Source organism: Myzus persicae, unplaced genomic scaffold, assembly GCF_001856785.1.
Source record: "Myzus persicae strain clone G006 unplaced genomic scaffold, MPER_G0061.0, whole genome shotgun sequence".
Taxonomy (NCBI): domain Eukaryota; kingdom Metazoa; phylum Arthropoda; class Insecta; order Hemiptera; family Aphididae; genus Myzus; species Myzus persicae.
In genome coordinates, this window is record NW_019100470.1 from 384,012 (window position 1) to 398,893 (window position 14,882).

The window sequence follows — 14,882 nt, forward strand, 5'->3', positions numbered from 1 at the left end:
TTGGTATGTATAAATAAAGCATAATATTGTTCAAGAACCTTGACTTATTGTTTCATACAAGATTTGTGATTCTCTAAATTATTAGATTTTAATTTATAAAAAACTATTTTTGAATAGTTTTACAAACATTAAATTATTATTTTTATTTTTTGAGATTATTTTGTGATATATGCTATTAACTTTTAATTTATGCCTGTTTTTGAAAAGTCTTAAATATATTTGAAGTGAAATTAATATGCATTTCTGTCAATTTAATTAAAAATAATTTTGAGTTACCTATAATTTTAGGGTGGATGACTTGTATCGTTTTCTAATGTTGTGGGTCCCCCTCTTGTACGGTGACTTAGATGAAGAAATAGTTGCATGCCGTGGTTTCGAGTTGGTTGAATCCGACACAGAACTGTGGGAAGAAGCGGAAACACCACCTGATGATACTAGCGATAAAAAGCTAGACCGTAATGAAAGTGAAGCTGGTGATCTCACACGAGAGTCTTGGGAGGTAAGTTCCTATAATTATATATCTAGTTTTTTAAAATCTTAAATATATAATGCAATCTACATTGATGGATAATCCATGATTCATGATATTTAGCTTCATGTGCCATTATATGCGTAACTAAGTATTACAAGGTGTCCCCTGTTTTTAAATAAATATTTTTCTATAAAAGGTGTTAAAAGCGCCATATTCAAAATTGTACTCGATGCTGAAGACTCAGGCCGATCAATTCGGATCGTCAGATTCGCAGGCTAATAACGAGGTATACTGTTAGTTATTAACAGAGACCTAATTTGCTATTTAGTCGGACATAGTGGTAGTGATAATGTAAATGGCCAATTTTTTTTCTCCAAATGTAATCTTAGAAAACTGACCATTTTACATCATTGCATTATAGCTGTGATTATTAGTAAGCATATTATTTCACAATACTGAACTGTTTGTCGAGCCATTGATGGCAAATTTGCACAATTAATACTTAGCACATAATTATATCATTTCGAAATTATTATATTTTTAGATTATATTATCATTATCTTATATAAGTTTGGTGCTTTTACATTTTAGCTGTAATGTACCCTTTAGTTTTTATAACACCAAGATTATTAATTGATAAAGGCTTTTAACATAGTTTAGTGCTTAATTTAGGCTATTTAGTTGCTTTCATTGTTAAAATTTATTGGATCAGTATTTATCCACTATAGAATATAGAAATAATTAACGAATTTTATTGTAGGTACGGTAGTGACATGAATGATTACTAGATTAAATTAGGTGTACCTAAAGGTTAGGTTAATTATGTATTTTATAGTCGTGGATAATTTTATTTTTATTGTTGCTCAAAACAATCCAAGTTTAGAATGATTTTCGGAATGAAAGTTAACAGCCCAAGTATGATTTTTACAAAAATCGTATTTGCAGGCTTTGACGTCACAAATCCACCTGCGGCTGTTGTATATTATAATATCGCTTTCGCGAGACCGCGGAAGGGGAGCATTTTTGGTCTATGCAATTACGTGACCGGTCCATCACGTCGTCCATAGCAGGACGTGTGTGAGACACCGGATTAGTATACAATATAGTTTCTAACGATTACCGTCGATCACATTAATGTCGCCCACTCATCGGCGTGATAATCTTTTCAGTTTCCAGTGTGACAGTTATCGCGCAGGTCTTGTGTTAGGTCGTCCGAGTCGGTTTCAATTGTATACCTATCGTCGTCGTATTATCCGCAATAGTCCTTCGTGGTGTTGGTCATTTCACATACCTACCCGCTACGTTTTGTCCAAACAATGAGTCCTTTGTTATTTGTTTGACCCTAATCGAATTACTTAATCCCAAAAAGTACTATGGTATACGTATTGTCGTTACTAATTCCAAACACGTTTGTAACGTGTTCCAAAGGTTTCACAAATTGAAAATTGTACGCAGATTATAAATTATTTTCAGAATTTCCATAATTAACAAAAATTATAATGAAACACGTGAGTATCGTTTTTTTTTCAAAAAATACCACATTTTTACGGGGAGATTCGAGAACCATTCAGTCGTTATTATTTTATTTTAATAAATTATCATTGATTTTAATTAAAACTACTGACCTTCAACTGTGTATTTTGCCTGATTATTTAAACTTTGTATGTTGTTTCTTGTCATTTTTTCAACTATAGAGAGTGTTGTGTTCCAAATTGTCCTAAATGGTCTCATACATGATAAAGTAAACCGAGATCGTTTTCGGAACCTATAATGTGATTATGTTTATTACATGTTTTTTTAATTGTATAAATACCCATTTCATAGTGATCAAAATATTATTATCCTACCCAGTTTAGCTGACTTTGTTATTATAGGGATAGTCTGTTATTGTTAGACTTTATACCAAATAATAATTGGCTTAAGTCTCGTATTTCTAGAATATTCATTATAATGCTTTACAAATAGGTTAGGTTAGTTTAGTATATATTATAGTGTCAATTATTGTCCTTTATTCTGAAAACGTACAATTTTTCATAATTCAATTAAGCACTACATCGTAATTTACTTTTATTGTTATTAACTTTGATATAAATGTATAACATGTATATAATTACAATTTATCATACATATAAAACATATAATGCACATTCATGGCCTTTAAATTAAGTTCCTCTTAGTTTGGATACCTAAGTAATCTGTGTTTAAATCATATTACCAATGATGTTAAACCGTGACCTAAAAGTTTAAAATTATGCAGCAGCATTTAATTTAATTCCTCGTTTTAACATAAGTACTTACTGGAGAACGATAAAATTAATATTTAGAATTAATAATTTGCTACCTAACGATCAAAATACTTATTATTTACATTATTTTTAAACTACATTATAGTAACATAAAAATGGTATTTTATCAAAAATAGGAAGATATTTTTCTTATTAAAATTAATTTACAAATTACACAAATGTATGTATTTTTTTAATTATATAGTTAATAACGTATTGTTATTTTAAAACAAAATTATTAAAATAAGACGAAGAATATTAAATCACAATTCGCAACTTAAATCGTACCTATGGATATGTATTGTACGTGCTGCAGTAATAGGGTAGGTTATCTGTTACTTATAGAAAACATAATTTACAGAAATAAAAAAACTATAAACAATTATTTATAGATTAATCTTTTTTAATAATATTTAAATGCATATGATGATTAAGAGACATAAACAATAGAGGTCGGTAGAAGGGAACTTTCTAAAATTGACTCGCTCACAATCAGCTGTCACGGTGACCAGCGCATGTAGTTTTCCCAATCAGTAGTTAAACGCAATAGCTTCATAAAGCATTCTGTGTTCGTTCTGTTTAAATCGTCAACGTGTTTTAAGCTAATTAAATAACTATAAAATAGTAATAATTGTTTTTATTTCGATTTAAATCTTAACGTATACGCTATACGTATCACATTTGTGTATATTATTATATTACTTACGTCTGACATTAATGGTTGTAATTTGAGTATGAAAGTGTCTCAGATGTGATGCAGTATGATTTCTAAGACATTCATATTTTTACTACAACATGAATAGTTTTGGGAAGTCGTCAAAAACAAAATTGGCGTCCACTAAAGCATTTGTGAAAAAAGCGCAACAACTATTAAACAAACGCAAAGTAAATCAATAATACGCTTAGTAATTAATTATATAATGACTTATAACCTAACCGTATTGGTAAACAATACCAAAAACATAATACGCTGTATGAGTTTTCTTAAACAAATTAAATTGTGTTGATGATTGATCATTATAGTATGGCGTTTAAATTTTTGTTTTATACAATTTCGTTTAGTGAATGTTGAATGATTCTTGAACTAAATTATCATTTAATATATTATTTTGTTAATATCTAGAAATTCTAATATTGTTGAATAATCTTATTTACTTGTTTTTATAGTGACAGTGTGTTTATAATATAATTTTTTTAGTAATTAATTTGATTTCCGTAGTTTTAAATCTCGCCGAGACTTAAAATAGTATTACATGATATGTTTTTTTCTTTTAATTGAGAATTCTAAGTATATAATCTAATACCAATCGTAGTTATTACGTTTTTACGAGTTATAACTTATAAATTACTTCATAAAAAAAAAATAGAACGTAAATACACTGTTATAACCGATCGCTGTGCTTTGTATTTCAATAAATAACTTAAATTTATCAAATATTTCAGCAAAGTTATTTAACCAAAAGAGTATTTTTTGATTGAACATAAAAAATAAATGGTTATTTTTACTACTCGGAAATATCCCAAGTCGTAGGTATTATTTGAATATTTTAAATGTATATGTGATTATTAGACGTATTGATACAAGTGTCTGACATTATATTTTGTTTTTCCTTCTTTTGAGTTTGAACTTTCAATTATTGATAGGTTTTCACTTTTATACGTTTCATTATCACTGTATGTATATTGTATGTATGTTTATTTATTTTATGCATCAAATCTTACATTAAAGATTCCGAATAGCGTTATTTTACGGTTATTAGAGAGTTATAAAAGTTAGTAGATAATTACATTTTAAACATTGTAGTTATTATTTTTTACCACAGTTACTTGTATAATATTATGTACAAGATGTCTTGTGTTTACTGCGCATACTTGGTACCCATATTTATATGATATTAAATAATATTTTATTTTGCATATCTATTCACATGTTGGTCAAGCATATTTATTTAGACTCAAATGTTCGTTATTTTTAAGTATATTTTCTTTACCTTATCTCTTTATACTTTTATCTTATACATTTTACATATTAATTTTAACGATTATTATATTATACGAGTGTTCTTCGGTGTTTATTCCTATAATTTAGTGCCTGCCATGAATTTTACTCGCAACAAAGGCAGAGATGACAAATACGGGTGCTATAGGTTGACCTTACTTGTCTTATCCTCCTAAGTTCAGTAGCAATGACGCCAATAATACGTCTCTTTAATTTGAGAGTTGACCTACGAAAGACATTGGCGAATAGTTAATATTCTTATTACAGTGAAAACACACTTGTGTTAGTACTAAGTAGGTATATGATATTTTTCTTCCTACATACGAAAAAACCGACATATTTTAAGTTATCTAGTACGTTATCAACATTTGAAGTTTGTATCGTAATCTCGTGATTTTGGATTCTAATGTCTACGTTTCTCTTAGCGCCTAACTAAACGATCGTGTGTTTCGTATATTCATTGTAACCTTGGATGATCTAACCGCGTATTGGTTAGCCCGGGGCCCAGTGATATTATAGTCTATAATTTAATTTCTTTGGAATATTTCAATATTGTGATGTTATTTTCCACAACAAGAATAGAGTTTGCATTTACTGTGTTCCGTAGTTTCGAATGGATTTTATCAAAATTACCTACATTTTATTATTTTTATTAATTGTACAGTGTAAACAATATATCGATATTTAATTGTGATTTTAAATAGATGATAGTCTTATTGTTATTTTTTTGGAAATTTGTTATCTCTACAACTTATTTTTGATGTGTATTTATATAATATATTAGGTACTTTCATTTTTTTAATTAGTTTAGAACACTTTAGTTTAGTCTGTTTCACATTATTTTTTATGTTCTACCGTTTGTTTAATGACAGTCATTTTTCTATGCACTGTCTGTTCCAGCCCATTTGACCTTCAGACTTTTGTTATTGAATTATTTTCCCAACAATACCATATATGCGTACAATTTATCATATATATATATAATATAAATATATTTGAATATTTAAGTTGTTTTTATTTAAATGATAACACAATATTAAGTATGCTAATTTGCGTATCCTGTATTAGGTTATTTCAAACCATTGATCGATGAATTATAGTTAGTATTGATTTTATCCAATCTGTTTTTTATATGCTTTTCACGACTCATATTGTAGAAGTTATAAAATTCTACGATTTAACCTTTTGACAACTATTCATAGCATTTTTAATTTTTAATTTTTAATTTAGATATTGTGCTGTAATTGACATTTATATATGAGTTGTTCGGTTAGAATTAATGTATACTATTATCTAGTTATTATTTCGTCTAATTATGAAGATTTCAATATTTAGTAAAATTATCAATAGATATAATAAACGAAAATAGCTTTTAGAATATGAGAACACATTTCTAAGGATAACGCCCTGGATAAGTCTCAATACTCACTTTGGTATTCGCATCCGATATTATCTTAAAATATTTGTATGTATTAAAAAATTATAACTACGATTTGTAACCTCCCGTGGTTTCCGTTTGTGTGTATGAAGTATAATGATCTTTTAACACTTTTGTTGTGTGTAACCTATGCTGTGTTTTCGTTTTTTAATTTATTAGTTGTTATTATGAGATTTATGACCATTCGGGGTTATAGTTGACCGTCTGTTCTCTAGATTTTTGACGTTCATAGGTACACTGCAAGTGTTTCTATAAAGTGCGTATGATTTTGTTTTGGTGGTCAACCGTGCGTTTCACACAACAGGATGAACTAATTTATCGAACATCGTTTGAATATCCTTCCATACAAACCTTTGGTCTTTTTTATGTTCAAGTTGTGCCCCTAGCCATCTAGCGGTTAAATATTTTGTGCGTTGATTTATTGTTTTTTCTTTCTTGTTATTTACCTACGATATTACGTAGGTAATAATTCATAGTATTATGTTACTATTCGCATCAGTCTTTGATGTGTCGATAATATTAAGAGTTTACATCAGTGTTTCTCTATTTACGCCGCGATAGTGACCGGGGAAATGGAAGTTATAAGCTCAATTGGGAGGCATTAGGTTATAAAGTGGGCGGTGGCTTTTTTTTTTATGATGGCTTTGTGTAAAATATATCGACGCTCATTTTCTTTTGCAGTCACATTATCGTTGTACGAATTATTTTATGTGTGTATTTTTAGAATAATTATTGTCTTATTGGAAGGAAAACGTAATTTTTTTTAGTGGGTGGTAAACAAAAACAGTTTTGGAACCACTGGTTTAGACGAAAAAGGTGAGTCTTATGTAACTAGTCTGAATATTTCAAAAATTAAATTTAACTGTTTAAATTACAGCGCATGAAGGTTCTAGGTTGTAGGTGCGATATCGAATATATATATATAAGGTGATTCATTTTTATATTCACGTTCATATTCTATATTTTTTTAAACTCTTTTTCGTATATAATATTTTGACGACACTGGAAAACAACATATTTGAAATACAAATTAATATTCGAATTTTTTTGAATCACATAAAATTATGTAAAAATAATATTTTCAAAAAAGGCAAGATTGTAAAATAATGAGTATAGGCACTTAAATGAATCACCTGGTATAGTTCACATATTTTTAAACATATTAAATAGAGTAGTCACATTTGAAAAATGCCTATAACGCTTAGAATTGATAAGTATAGGTATTATAATATAGGTATTATAGTACCTACCTATCTATTTAAAAATTTTTTAAATTGTATTAGGTAATTAACTTTGTGCACAATTTTGTTTTAAAAAATAAAACTTGTTTGTATGCATAATGTGCTCGATGTGTATTTCAAAATTAAAAACAATTATTTATGGTGATAAAATTATTTAGGCGTGAAATCACGAAATAATGATTTATTTATAGTTAAAAAATTATAATTTAATAGTTTTAAATTGAGTTCTTTTAGATAATAATATAATAGGTATGTTTATATTACAATAAAAACCCACAAGTTCATAACATATTTACCTGCAATATCTAAAGTAATGCTTTACGCATTTCCACACTTACTTAAAATGTTGAGATTATCTGTGTTTGGCACTGCTGAGTTCAAATATCATTTAACAACGGTTATAGGAAAGGTGCAGCATTTGCTTAAATGTAAGTAAATGTTTTGGTCAAAAAATCTAATCATGCAATTTATAATTGCGTACCTACACTTGATATATACATGTCGCATAGCATTTTTTAACTTTCAATATATATATTATATATCTATAGGTAGTTCCCGAACTAGACAATTAACTACCTATTTCAATCATGAAAATTACCGTAATATTTATTGTTACTTCAGTGACTTTAAACCTTCATCTCTAGGTATTATATTTATATATTTGCATGGTCTTATTTTATTTTATAGTTTGTTATTATCTTACCACGGCTTGTAAAACGAATACCTATATTATACCTACCAGTATACCAGCATTACATATATATGGACAAATGAAATAATCAAAATGCTCAATTTTATTTATATTTATAACAATCATCACACATCATCAATAATCATTATCATAATAGTATTGTATATTAATTGTTTCTTTTTTACGCGCATTTATTATTTCATAGCTTAGACTTTGGTTATCCGTATGAATTATATGATTATAGTTACTCCATCACAAAACCATTGCAATGCAAACAAAAAGAGGAACTTCGTCAACAAAATAACAAACAAACAAAATCCGAATTTACTGTATATACTATACATATTATATTATACCGAAATATTTGTTTGCCATAAACCTGTGTGACTCGCGTGACCTATATTATAAGCGCACCTGCTGTAGTTTACCTACGGCGTAGTGTTGTTGATAATTTTCAAAGTATATTATGTAATGTATAAAAAGCATGTGAACGTACATTTTTACATTTCATCTTCTGTTTGTAACCTGTACCTACCTACATAATATCTGCCTACCTTTATACAATATTATAGGTGTATCACGAAGATCTGTAGCATACATTTCACATTAAAATTACATTTTGCCTCAGATCTTCGAGATACATGGGCTGTAAATGTAGGTATAGACTACCCAATATTATGTCGTAATGTCCGATCGCTGCAGTACTTGTGGGCAGTGCGATATATTTTAACGTATGTTTACTTTACCTACCTATATATACCTATGTGTTATGTTGTGTTTATATAGAGCATGCGTTTATACATAGAATGTGTATATATTTGTGTATGTGAGTGCACCGATAACATAATATTATATCGTTATATTATGTACTTTTGCAATAATTTATTAATATAGTAATTATTGTTGCACCGCAAATTATCATAATATTACTGTGTTATATTAAATTTTAGTTTTTACGCGTTCGACGAAATGCATTATTCGACCGTGTATATTATTATGTACGAATTTATAGGTATAGGCGAACTTAGAATTTGATTTTTGGATGGACTTATAATTATTTGTAGTCCTTAATAATTTTTTTGAACGTTATACTTGTGCCCTGTGCTTGCCCCTAAGTCCGCCTATATTTATAATATATATATAGTCGGGCATATCCCGCTTTAACTGTAGTACAGTGCACATGATTCTAATCACCGGTTTTTTCTTACTTACACGTATTTAGGTGCTGTCTATGAGTGATGAACTCCGTCGGGCCTTCTACGCGACTAGCGTCAATTCATTAGACTTTGAATCGTATATCCCCGACTTGCATGGCATCACTGAAATCTTGACCGAAGACCACAGGAAACAGCTTAGCAGGCATTTGCCGGCCAGAGCGGAAGGTAAATATTATTACTATTATTATTAAATATAACAAATATGCTGACTTATACACAATAAATATTTTTAACGTCGAGTCTTATTATTGGTCCTATGGTTTTTCTACACAACCGAAATATCTATAGATCCCTAAATACACGTGTAATTATGTTCGATTGTCTCGCTATTTACGTTGGGTCACAATTTTTTTTTAAATAACAACACGAATATTACTTATAGGTGGTATTTGCTTAAATTTTAAATAGTTCATTAGGAAACTACATCTCCCCTCCTTATACCGTTAAATACACCTCAAAATACAGTTTCGCGCAATGTATAGTCTCGAAGGAGAAACTAGCTTTATATAATAAAATTACGTATAAAACTTATTCATTATAATATTTATATATGGCGTCATATTATTTTTAAACATTTCATCCTTGGTCTAGTTATTCTTAATCGTCCCTAGTCTTAACGTCGACAAGTTATTATTTCTCCATTTTCATCAATCAAGACTACTTGTCCACCACATCATATTTACTCCTCTACACCATATTTTATTGTCAAACATGAACACGATTTTTATATATTTTAAACATGCCTCAGTTGCTGAATATGACATTTTAATTATAAACAGTGTATTATTTTTAATTTTTTTTTTTTAATTAAACGCTGTATTTTGCCGTAGCTCGTGGGAATGCACACTTTTCAGGGATGATAAATAATATAATGTTGCAGATTAAAAATAATATAAAACTTTGCAATTTAATTTAAACACAATATTAATCGTATTATTAATAATCCTATTAACCCATAGTAGTTAATCTTATTTTTGTCGTCCGCATGTACAGGAAATTTAAATAAAACGTGCTCGTGAATTTATTTTGTTTCGATGTCGCTGTATATCCGTTTTAAATGTGTCTCATCTTTAAAATTGCAAACCAAATACTAGTCGACCATCATGATTTGTTTATTCTAAACGATTATTCTATTTAAATCCTACTCAGATCTATTTAATATAAGCGCATATATGTAGTTTTTTTTGGATATCGTCCATATTATAACAGATTAGTTTTTGTTTTCATTATCACTTTAAAAATAAGAACTTTATAATTCAATTTTTTTATACATATTTACAGGCTTAAAGTAAACTTTATTAAATTTGACGTTTAATAAATTGACTTCTATTTCAATTTTAAAGGTTGATAAATATGATATTTACGCATTTAATCGTCTGTGTAGGTTTATACCTATATCATTATATATTTTTTTTTTGTTTCAAAGTGAATTATTGAAGGTTACTTTTAAGTTCTATGAAGATATACTGTTTCTAAATGATTGGACTTACCGCCACGTCGCTTCAAATTAATAAATCCTGGAGTGTCATCAGGCAAATTGAAAACAAATAGGATACCATAAAAGTTTAAAACAAGTCCACAACTATATAATATTAAACTCCGAAGGAAATTATTTGACTAAAAAACCTTCTCTGGCTTAGTTATATACTGTACTTCCTCTGTAGGTATACTTACAACTAGATAAGCAAATATATAGTAAATATTTGAATGTACATTATTTTGTGTAAGATGTAAAAAAGTTGAAATTGAAAGATAGCATTTAAGTAGTTAGGTAAACTATTAAAGACAAATATTTGTTCGTTTCAGTTTCAGTCGAATTAAAATTAAAAACCTCCATGTAACAACATTTACATTTTATTTTTATTTTTACAAGTCAACTCATTATGCATTATGCATGCTGGGCTTACAGATGTGAATATCAAATTGTTTTTTTTAAATGTTAAATATTTCTCTTTTTTGACTGGCTTATAAAAAATAGACGATGGTCGTAGTAGAGTTTTAGTAGTTGTATCGTTTACAAAGACAAAGGGTAATTATGTAAGTATAGAGGGAGGATATGGATTAAAAACTTGAAAAATGGATAAGTTAACTTTCTCGTTTTTTTTTTTTATAAGACCCAATTGCGTATATTATAATTATTATTGTTGTTATTATTGTTATGCTTCGTCGGCGGCGACGGTGGCAGACTTTTGTGTCGCTAATAATGGACGGTTTCCTGTCCTTTGTCGCGTGTGCCCCCGTTGTCGTCGGTCCAATTGCTGATTTTTTTTTATCGACATGAAAAGTTTGCCGGAGCCATAGTAGGTACATAACTCTGTATCAGTTGAGTGTATTCTTGACGTTATTTTATTTGTGTATATGTGCGACTTCCAAGGCTTTTGTTATTATTATCATCATCGTCGCTGTTATATATCTCGTCATAGGTGGAGACCATGTAGGTAGGCTTTACGAGAGATTAGCCCTATCAAATAATTCTGCCGAGCACACCAAATAAATTCATGTTTCAAGAGTAAAATTATGTTTTGCAGCTTGTGATATTGTAACTATTTTTTATCACTTATTATTTTTTGATTCAGTATTGCTTTTACTATTGGCCTAACGCCGCATCTCATTCCGGGAAAATAACTTTTTTCGTCAAAGTAACTTTAAATAAAATTATGCTTATAGGTTTTCGTTACATAATTGTATTACTTCAATCGCGCACACCTAATTAAACTGTGGGTTTAGTAGGTATGGTACTCTGCGGCTGTTGCCTGTTTCGTATAGTAATTATAATTACTATATAACACTTATAAGATTTGTGATATCGATTTATCGCTGTTGTGATTATATATTTAGTATGAAATAGTTTATCAATTCGATATTGCTTTTGGACAGATTCTCCAGCTGATTTGAAATATTTAAATTGTAGTCGAACGATCTAATTTCTGCCTTGTTAGTCTTTCTCTCTCTCTCTCTCTCTCTCTCTCTCTCTCTCTCTTTCTCTTTCTCTTTCTGTCTTAATGTATAAATATTTTTGTATGTTGTGTATAATATGTTTTTTCTCTCGTTTCAGGATATATGTGGACGTTGGTCTTCAGCACACTACAACACGGTTTCTCTTTAAACTCCATGTATCGTAAAATGAGCAAAGTCGAAAGTCCCATACTCCTAGTCATCCAAGACACGCAAAACAACGTGAGTGGCAGATTATGTTTTTTTTTTTTGTAAATCTAATTTCATTCACGTGACATCGCACATGTCGTATAATTGTCCACATTTTTTTTACCATAACCACTGTTACTGCAGGTGTTCGGAGCGTTGACGTCATGTGCGTTGAAGATGAGCGACCATTTCTATGGCACGGGCGAATCGCTGTTGTTCACATTCTGTCCCGACTTTCAGGTGTACAACTGGACCGGTGACAATATGTACTTTATAAAAGGCAACAACGAGAGCCTGTCGATCGGAGCAGGAGAGTGAGTATACAATATTTATTTGAAACTAATTGTATCTCTCCATATACAGATCCAGTGAAGCCGCAAATAGTACCTATTTTAAAAAATAATGTATCCTCCGTATAGGGATTTTCGGATGGTAGATGTAAATATCTGCTACTTTTTCTGTTTAGTTTAGGCTCCACTGTCTCTCTGTTTATCTGCCCTACGATATTTATGATTAATCGATTATTTTTTTTTTCACAGTGGCAAATTTGGTTTATGGCTCGATGGTGACTTGAACCAAGGCCGGACCGAAGCGTGCAACACATACGGCAACGAACCCTTAGTCAACGAACAAGATTTCGTTGTCAAGATCCTCGAGTGCTGGGCGTTCCTATAAACTAAAAAAAAACCAATTTTACGCGAACACATACATACACACACAAACACACACACATACAATTCACCATTCATTTTTTTCTGTTAGGGTGCTAAATTATAATAACTTCTCGTCAATCATTTGCGATGGCGAAAAAGCTATTTATTTATAATTTTCTACCACACCGAAACTCCATCATCTCTGTTCCCCACCTCTGTTGTACCTGTTTGTATATATATAAAACTTAAATACTAAAAGATCAATAGGAGAAAAATAACATAATACAATATTATTTAGCTCAATACTATATACGAAAAAGTAGTTACATAGTGTTATTATTATCGTTTTTTTTTTTAAATTTATATACCTATGTGTAATGAAAAATGTATAACATTGTAATAACATTTAGTGTCTAGTCTCAGCCGAGAGTTCTAAGAGTCGACTCTGTGTTGCCTGTCCATACCTGAAATCCTTGAAACAATCATATGCGGCAGCACTGATTATGTTTTTTTTTAAACCACTTGTTGTAATATCAAAGAAAAAAGAAAATTGTATCTCTTGTGTCCAGGGACCACTAGTCATCGCACGCGTGAGCACTTCATGCGCCTAAAACAATATTTTTTGAAAATCAATCCACCCCATCTCTGCAACCGTTAGACAATCACAAAAACTCAATTTTTCCCGCCCCGCCTTTATCATGTCTCTGAATCTCTCGATAAATTTTTTTTTTTTATTCGTTGTATTATTATTGTGTTGTGGCAACACTGATTTGGTAGTTGGGCTCTGTAGTCCTTAGATTATTAAATTTATTTAAACCATATTATATTACTATACGTGTACTACTAAAGTAAAGTAAAAATAATAAAAAAAAACTCGTAAAAGATATACACTAAATAAATATATCCATATAATATTAATAATTGTGATAAGTCTTGCATTGGCCTAATGTAGTATTATCGAGAAAAAAATTATGCTAGAGCGTCGTAAAAAAACTATTTTAGTTTAAGAAGATTTAGATTTTTAACTATAATATATATATATAAAAATAATTATAATATTATAAGAAAATTACTGTACCTCTAGCAAAGTCAATTTCGTAGTGATTAAGTGGAAAGCAATTAAAATGAATTTTGAGTGAGGAAGTGAATTAAAACAAAATACCTATGAAAAGTATATTATTATATTAGTGAAATGCATCGTAATTTATATTTGATAAATACCGGTAACTCGTAACTAATTTATTTATCGTTGTTTTTCATTGTAGATAAAATATATGTTAATTATTTTATTTCTTTTCCTTTACTGATAGCATTATTATTGTGTATTTATTATAATTTTATAAACGATTGCAGGCGAACCAGACGGTTGTACCTAATTATTGTTGCGCGTACCAGTTTTGAAAAAAAAAGCCTTAGAATGCGCTTTGTGTTTGTTCTTTTCTTTTAATTTCTTTTATTATTATATATTTTTTTTAAGTATTTTAGACGGTATTATTTATATATATAATTAAAAATTAAATTAAAAAACATTATATTATAATTGTTACTGTTGCGCAAGTGATTTATTTTGATTTTGACGTGAAAAATAAAGTTAATGTAACGTTGAAAAAAAAACCATGTTATTCTTACCTGTCTCCTGTCTTGCCCACTCCATCATACATCAATTATATTATTGTAACTCATTCGAATGCTTAACGTGTTTAATTTTATGAAGTTAACAGTCGATGTCGGCATTCATGCTA

General features: G+C 29.3%; 1 protein-coding gene across 16 annotated transcripts in view; it reads left to right on the forward strand.

Annotated features, from left to right (window-relative positions):
- The window catches only part of LOC111043130 (oxidation resistance protein 1), a 171,229-nt gene extending 157,328 nt beyond the window's left edge, over positions 1-13,901 (forward strand). For 13 of the 16 annotated variants that reach the window (XM_022328036.1, XM_022327984.1, XM_022328009.1 and 10 more), the window contains 6 exons: positions 289-499; positions 669-758; positions 9,349-9,508; positions 12,399-12,520; positions 12,632-12,801; positions 13,027-13,162. In XM_022328036.1, the coding sequence (XP_022183728.1) occupies positions 289-499; positions 669-758; positions 9,349-9,508; positions 12,399-12,520; positions 12,632-12,801; positions 13,027-13,162 (889 nt within the window). Of the gene's footprint in view, positions 1-288; positions 500-668; positions 759-9,348; positions 9,509-12,398; positions 12,521-12,631; positions 12,802-13,026 lie in introns of all 16 variants that reach the window. The other 3 variants (XM_022328001.1, XM_022328018.1, XM_022327993.1) reach the window with 2 other exon arrangements.
- The last annotated feature ends 981 nt before the right edge of the window (positions 13,902-14,882 follow it).